The sequence below is a fragment of the Salmo salar genome, chromosome 15 (genome assembly GCF_965601325.2).
Source record: "Salmo salar chromosome 15, fSalSal1, whole genome shotgun sequence".
Taxonomy (NCBI): domain Eukaryota; kingdom Metazoa; phylum Chordata; class Actinopteri; order Salmoniformes; family Salmonidae; genus Salmo; species Salmo salar.
This window is the reverse complement of record NC_138305.1, coordinates 75,095,015-75,103,244: the sequence shown is the minus strand read 5'-3', so window position 1 is coordinate 75,103,244 and position 8,230 is coordinate 75,095,015. Positions and strand designations below refer to the sequence as shown.

The 8,230-nt window shown below is 43.6% G+C and overlaps 1 protein-coding gene across 2 annotated transcripts in view; it reads left to right on the top strand.

Moving 5' to 3' along the window:
- The first annotated feature begins 691 nt into the window (after positions 1-691).
- The window catches only part of arhgef16 (Rho guanine nucleotide exchange factor 16), a 34,216-nt gene continuing 26,677 nt past the window's right edge, over positions 692-8,230 (top strand). Inside the window, exons 1-3 of one of the 2 annotated variants that reach the window (XM_014146177.3) lie at positions 692-897; positions 6,123-6,789; positions 7,645-7,696. In XM_014146177.3, the coding sequence (XP_014001652.2) occupies positions 6,208-6,789; positions 7,645-7,696 (634 nt within the window). In that variant the 5' untranslated portion in view covers positions 692-897; positions 6,123-6,207. Of the gene's footprint in view, positions 1,040-6,122; positions 6,790-7,644; positions 7,697-8,230 lie in introns of both variants that reach the window. The other variant, XM_014146178.3, reaches the window with a different exon arrangement.

Sequence of the window (8,230 nt, the reverse complement as noted above, 5' to 3'; positions counted from 1 at the left end):
AACTAACGAAAATATCAATTTATGTTATAAGAATGTGATTTACAGTATTATAATGCCCCATCATAATACCAAAAATGGGAATCTACTCCATTGTTTTGGTTGCCATAAGAGATTTGTAAACACATTATGGATAGCTTCAAAACAGGTGGATAAATAATGTTGTCATGCAATGTTACTTTTAGCACAGAGACTGCTATTTCAAGTGGAATTTGAGTTTGAAAATGTAATGAAATGCCCCTTGTAGGGCAGGCTAAACCATATTGCTCTTTTGTTTATGTAGGTTTATTGGTGGGTCATTTTATGGTAGACTAAACAAGCAAATTTGTAGCTTCAAATTATGTTGTAATTATTTTTCTCTCAATTTAATCCGCTGAATCCACTGAAATTCAATTTGAAAGGGATAATCTATCAATTCAGTTACATCGCAATGGCTTCATATTTAACCAATGCTTCTCCGGAAAATATTCGGACATTGTCAAAATCTCGCTGTTTTGACAGCAGATTTAAGGTCGCGTTCACCTGCTCAGACGTTGCAAGCGTCAACCAACGTTTGCGTGTTACGTTATAGACTGTGTCATCCACTGACAGATTGCTATAACATATATGGTGTAAAATACCTATCCAGGCATTGTAAGATCTAGTATGTTTCAGCAACGCCTGGGCAGAGGAACGCGCCCTCACACACCTGTAGTGACGTAGCATGCACAGATTGATGGGCTCTGTTATATATGCAAACTGAGGAGGAAGAGAAGGAGAAGCAGTCTTCACGAAAGGGAGTTAATTTAGGCTTTTTTTTTTTGGGGGGGGGGAGAAATTCCGCGACTGTTCTGCTGGACACATGCACGACATATAACACTTAGTTGTTTGGAAGATGACAAATTTTTTCGAGTTGGACAGGTACAGTAGTACTACATTTTATAAATAGTTTTTAATTACGTTTAGTTTAGAGCTATAGAGGCCGTGGACCGTGTGAGTGCGACGCTCACATTCCTTTCTAGTCCATTTATAAACGGTGAAGTTTTCAGGAGGTGTACCCACCGTGCGTAGGCTATTCTTTTATTGAAATTATGAACATAAAACACGAATGTGATAAATGGGGTTGTTCCAAATACTGCATCGATACACGTATTCGTATTTTGTCCTTACAACGTTGACTTTGCAAATTATAGACTAGCTACCAATTTGAGATCCATAGCCTACAGCAAACTAAGTGTATTTACCATACTTGCATTATAACTTTTTTTTAAGTGTATAGTCATTATGATTTATAAACCTACAGTTACACAGTCCCGTGTGGCTCAGTTGGTAGAGCATGGTGTTTGCAACGCCAGGTTTGTGGGTTCGATTCCCACGGGGGACCAGTACGAAAGAAATGTGTGCATTCACTACTGTAAGTCGCTCTGGATAAGAGCTTCTGCTAAATGACTAAAATGTAAATGTAAAACAATCTACCTGTGTGATAGGCAGACATGAAACACACAGGTTCGGGTGATGATTGGCTGCAGTGCAAGTCATTTTCCCTCAAGGCTATACATGCCTCGGTAAAGTAGCCTACTCGGTTTATTACATGTTATAAATGCAGTTGTCAGTTCACAGATTTGTGTTGGATGTAGGTAGAGCGTAGGCGTGAGCGGTGAGTCATGGGTTGATTGCCATGTTTTTCTGTTGGGAACGAGCACGGTTAAAGTTGCAATATGTAACTTTTTGGGCGACCCGACCAAAATCGCATAGAAATGGGAGTTATAGATATACCATTTCACTTGAAAGCAAGTCTAAGAATCGGTAGATCCGTTCTGTCCAATTTCTATGCTTACCATTCTTACGTTTTTGTTTTTGCTTCTTTTTTACTTTCGGTTTCAAACAGCTGAAAATATAATTCACAGCAGTTTAGATGGTACAATAATTCTCTACGCTATGCTAGTTTTATTTTGTCACATAAACTGAAATTAGGCGAACTATTGGCGTTTTAGCAACCAGGAAATGGCAGAGCGATAGAACAATGACATAAATGTGAAGCATCCGCTTGGCGTTTCCACTCACTGCCAAATATGGTAGTGAGGAACCCCAGTGGCCGGTAGTGGGAGAAGGTGGAAGGAGATTCATTTTGGCCGACATTCTGCAAACAATGAAACATTTGATCTCCGTGCAATTTTCTGTTCCCAAAACTAAAATCTGCTTTGGACAGAGTGGACTACTTTTTGTAGACTTTACCCATTTCCAGAGTTTTACAAAATCGCAATGTTTAGAAGGAATGCAAAGGCGAATTGAGTTATTGCACACATGCACTTTACACAGTAGGCGTTCCCTGACGGAAATATGCAGATGCATGCTAGGACGGGCCAATAGGATCTCAAATTCAATATTATTCTTGATCAAATAACATACAAAAATTATTTTTGTGTGGTATTAATTTACCATCCTTACAAACCACTTAATGTAAATGTACATTACTGTATTGTACATAGACTGGTCATCTAGGTTTGTACCTGTAGACTTTCCATTGCCATGAAAAAAAACTCTCCATAATACAGTAATTGAGTACAATGAGACAAGTGGTTTGTGATGCTGTAGCTCAGTTGGTAGAGAGAGCATGGTGCTTGCAATGCTAGGGTTGTGGGTTTGATTCCCATGGGGGACCAGTATGCAAATGTATGCACTCACTATTGTAAGTTGCTCTGGATAAGAGGGTCTACTAACATGGAAAAGGACTGAATAGACCATCAGTTTTGACATAGAAATAAATTGGATTTGCAAAGTGTCAAACTGTAAAACATTATTTTTTATATTCAAGTGTTTTCAGATGAACTGTTTTGTACAGATAATTATCAGACTACATTTAGTATTTTTTTTAAAAAAAGCACAAAAGTACTGCACTGGGCCTTTTAGTAGTCCTGTATTAGTGGACCGACATAGACGTCTTCAATGCAGGCAATTTTCGGCATCCCCTCCCCCCAAATCACTGCACCCCCATTCCCAAACTGCTTCCCGTGGCTATGTTGCCATCATTGGTTGCTCCAAAAAAAACAGGTGTTGTAGAAAACAAATGAATGTATATCCAATCAGAGTATCAAGCCAATGACACATTTTCCAAACACTGCTGTACCCATGTGTTCTGGCTCTGACCCAACATACTGGTTTCTGGGACCAATCAGAACGGTTAGAATGTGTTTTATAGAAATCGTTGGGGAGGTACTCTGATGGGTAGCGCTCGGCTGGGTAGCGCTATCTGGGATCCTTGGGACATGCCTACCCTAACTTTAACCCTTACCCAACCCCAATGTTAACCCTTGTGTAACCATTTTAGGCTGAACAAAATATATACATTTTCTATACCCTCAAAGCTTATTTCTCTCACATTTTGTGCACAAATTTGTTTACATCTGTTAGTGAGTGTTTCTCCTTTTCCAAGATAATCCATCCACCTGATAGGTGTGGCATATCAAGAAGCTGATTAAACAGCATGATCATTACACAGGTGCAGCTTGTGCTGGGGACAATAAAAGGCCAATAAAATATGCAGTTGTGAGGGATCATCTGAGGGTTTGCACAACTGAACATTTTCTGCACAAACTGTCAAACTGCTTGTCGTCCTCATCAGTCTTGACCTGACTGCAGTTCGGTGTCGTGACTGATTTCAGTGGGCAAATGCTCACCATCGATTGCCACTTGCATGCTGGAGAAGTGTGCTCTTCATGGATGAATCCTGGTTTCAACTGTACCGGGCAGATTGCAGACAGCGTGTATGGGAGATGGTTTGCTGATGTCAACAGAATGCCGCATGGTAGAGTTATGGCAATTTGAAAGCACAGAGATACCGCAACAAGATCCTGAGGCCCATTGTCGTGACATTCATCCGCCGTCATCACCTCATGCACAGCCCCATGACGCAAGGATCTGGACACAATTCCTGGAAGCTGAAAATGTCCCAGTTCCTGCATACTCACCAGACATCTCACCCATTGAGCATGTTTGTGATGCTCTGGATCGACGTGTACGATAGCGTGTTCCAGTTCCGGCCAATATCCAGAAACTTCACACAGCCATTGAAGAGGAGTGGGACAACATTCCACAGGTCACAATCAACAGCCTAATCAACTCTATGCGAAAGATGTTTCGCGCTGCATGAGTAAAATGGAAGTCACACCAGATACTGACTGATTTTCTGATCCATGGCCCTACCTTAAGGTACAGTGCATTCGGAAGTATTCAGACCCCTTCGATTTTTCCACATTTTGTTACGTTATAGCCTTATTCTAAAATTGATTAAATTATTTTTTTCCCCCTCATCCATACACCATAATGACAAAGCAAAAACTGGTTTTTTTTTTTTTTTTTTGTTGCACATTTCTTAAACATACCTTTATTTACGTAACTATTCAGGTCCTTTGCTATGAGACTCAAAGTTGAGCTCAGGTGCATCCTGTTTCCATTGATCATCTTTGAGATGTTTCCACAACTTGATTGGAGTCCACCTGTGGTAAATTCAAATGATTGGACAGGATTTTGAAAGGCACACCACTGTCTATATAAGGTTCCACAGTTGACAGTGCATGTCAGAGCCAAAACCAAGCCATGAGGTTGAAGGAATTGTCTGTAGAGCTCAGAGACAGGATTGTGCCAAGGCACAGATCTGGGAAAGGTACCAAAATATTTCTGCAGCATTGAAGGTCCCTAAGAACAGTAGCCTCCAACATTCTTAAATGGAAGTAGTTTGGAACCACCAAGACTCTTCCTAGAGCTGGCCAAACTGAGCAATCAGGTGAAAAGGGCCTTGGTCAGGGAGGTGACTAAGAACCCGATGGTCACTATGACAGAGCTCCAGAGTTCCTCTGTGGAGATGGGTGGTCCTTCTGGAAGATTCTCCCATCTCTGCAGCACTCTACCAATCCGGCCTTTATGGTAGTGACCAGACGGAAGCCACTCCTCAGTAAAAGGTACATGACAGCCCGCTTTGAGTTTGCGAAAAGGCACCTGAAGAACTCTGACCATGAGAAACACGATTCTCTGGTCTGATGAAACCAAGATTGAACTCTTTGGCTTGAATGCCAAGCATCACGTCTGGAGGAAACCTGGCACCATTCCCACGGTGAAGCATGGTGGTGGCAGCATCATGCTGTGGTGATGTTTTTCAGCAGCAGGTACTAGGAGGCTAGTCAGGATCGAGTACAGAGATCCTTGATGAAAACATGCTCCAGAGCGCTCAGGCCCTCAGACTTGGGCAAAGTTCACCTTCCGACAGGACAATGACCTAAAGCTCACAGCCAAGACAGCGCGGGAGTGGCTTCGGGACAAGTTTCTTAATGTCATTGAGTGGCCCAGCCAGAGCCTGGACTTGAACCCAATTGAACATCTCTGGAGAGACCTGATAATGGCTGTGCAGCAACGCTCCCCATCCAACCTGACAGAGCATGAGTATCTGCAAAGAAGAATGGGAGAAACTCTCCAAATACAGGTGTGCCAAGCTTGTAGTGTCATACCCAAGAAGACTCGAGGCTGTAATTGCTGCCAAAGGTACTTCAACAAAGTACTGAATAAAGGGTCTGAATTTGCAAACCTTTCTAAACCTGTTTTTGCTTTATCATTATGGGGTATTGTGTGTAGTTTGAGGGGAATTAAAAAATATTTTTAGAATAAGGCTGTAATGTAACAAAGTGAAAAGTCAGACTACTTTCCGAATGCACTGTTCAAACTCGGTAAAGCCTTTGCAATATGCAACAATTGCAAAGATGTTTTATACTTTTGTTCAGTGTACACTTTTAAACTTTCAATGTGGTAGGGATGTCCCAAGGATCCTGAATTGCAAGGACCCTAATCAGATCCAGACTCATTGCAAGGAACCAATGTCCGTGGGAGTGGCACAGCGTTTGGCCGGTGCAAAGGGTTTGGGTAACCAGGGAACATCGGTTGGCTAGTTGTCTGGCATTTGAGCAGAAAATGAAAGCAGGACATTCACATTCAAAGCCTCTATCTATTTCCACCCATAATTACCACATTCCATGGAGTTTAATCTTTGAAACATTAATGCCATAGTGAAACAAATGTTTATTTTTATAGTTGCAGTCAATTGCAAAACTGAAATCCCCTACCTGGTTCCAGTTGACATCCTGTTTTTGTCCCAACAGTCTCTATGCTGCTATGGTAGCCTGATGCTGCAGAGGTAACCAAGCTCACAGGCAGACGTTGAACCAACGGGACCACAGACCAGGAATGTCCAACAGACAATCAGACGGCTCCATGGGCGACCACACTTCCCTCCTGCTGGAGCAACGCTTCTCTTCTGACCTGCAGCTGGACTGTGACTCGCTGGACAACCACCACGGCCAACCGCAGGGCTCGCCCACGTCCCAGGCCGAGCCGTCATTGGCCGACTGCTCTATGGGGCGGACGCCGGTGGTCCTGAGCACTGAGAGCGCGGCGGCGCGGAAGCTGGGCACCCAGCAGCTCATCCCCAAGAGTCTGGCGGTGAACAGTCGGCCCAGTAAGCCCCGCCACCACACCACCGTGGTCACCTTCCCCTTGGGTCTGGAGGCCAACTCCACCACCTCCTCCTCCAGGAGCCGTCACTCCGCCATGGAGCCTGATGTGTCCTGGGAGGACTACAACAGCGACGGGGATGGGGATGGCTTGTCATTGAGGAGGAACCGCAGGAACCAGTCGTACCGGGTGGCGGTGACCAGCCTCGACATAGGCGCCATGGCTGTGAACAATGGGGGCGCAAACACGCTCATGCCTGTAAAGGAGGACAGCAGAGCCTCCAGCCCAGGGCCGGCGCACCTTCCCAGACGCAAGGCAAGTGTGAGCGAGTCGCTGGCTGAATTTCACCTCCAGCCCCCTGCTATCCCCTAGGGGTAGGCAACCCTGTTCCTGGAGCTCCACAGGCACTTTATGTTTATGATTGAACATGTTTGCTTTACACCTGGGAGACAAGGTCTGTTGACATTAGCCAATCACTGAACCTGTGGTAGAACAGTTCTGTGGTTCTGGAAGGGATAGTTGTATTGGACACCTCACTCCTCAGTGTGTCTATTCAGAAACATAGCTGTCTTGAGTCATCAGTGCCAAAGTGCTGGTGATAAGTCCCTAAGTTAGAGGTAATCTCTTTAGTTAGAATGAGGTCAAATTTCCAGGACAGCTTTCCATGCATAATCTGTTAGTGTTGTCAGTTGAGGAAGTCTTGCACTATGGTTTTAACATGGAGCAAAACATACTGACAAAATTGAGGGCTCCATGTCCTTCTGTGGAGGCCCTCTCCCACATTCATTCCTCTGTGACAATGTTCCCCAACTGGTGGCACGTGGGCCAAATTTGTCCCGGGGCGAGTTTTATTTTATTTTTTGGCGGGGGGGACAAGACTAAGAACACCAGCAAATCAGCTCAGTGATTTTTAATTTTTGAAATATGTTTCACAGTATTCCCACACATAATCGTGAGCTGTACAGTATGTGATCGTATACCAATGTAAGCACGGTTTGAAATTGTCTTAGCCAAATATTATATATGTTTGGGCTTTATGCAGTCTACAAATGATTTGTAATTATGTTCCGGCCCCCTGACCATCCGCTCAAGAAAAATCATCCTGTGGCTGAATCTAGTTGATGATGCCTGTTCTATGATTAACTTATGTTTCCACCATCTCCTTTCTAGAGAACCTTGGGGAGAAAGAGGAACCAGAGGCACGGGGGCTCATTCAAAGATGGTACTTATGTGTCACTCCTCCCGGCTGACAGGGCTTTGCCCCTAGAGATACAGATGACTAGTCATGCCAGTGTATTTCTGCATAAGTTTGCAAAAGAGCAGAAACAGACTGGCACCCAGCCTAGCAGATGACAGGAAAAGATCAAATGACAAAACAGTTAGCATCTTGCTTGTTCAATACATTTTTAAATATGGGAAAGTCAGGGGATTAATCAAAATCCAGTTCATGAATCTATAATTGCGCATTATTTCTTTCGAGTGAAGATTTCTGTCATTTATTTTCAATTCACTTCTTGAAGTTCAAATCGAATTGGTTGACCGTCATTCCTGGTTAGCATGTGGCTTCGTCCTGCAACGAGCCATTGTTTACAGACAGATGGCTCGTTGTGGAAGCTTCCGTAGCCTGGCGTCCTTGATCAACCAAATCTAAACTACTCGGTTTCACCAAAAGAACGTTAGAGGCATATCCAGTATTTCTAGGAACAATAATTATGATTCGTCGGGTTGAATGTGTCCTTCACTATCAAATAAGCAT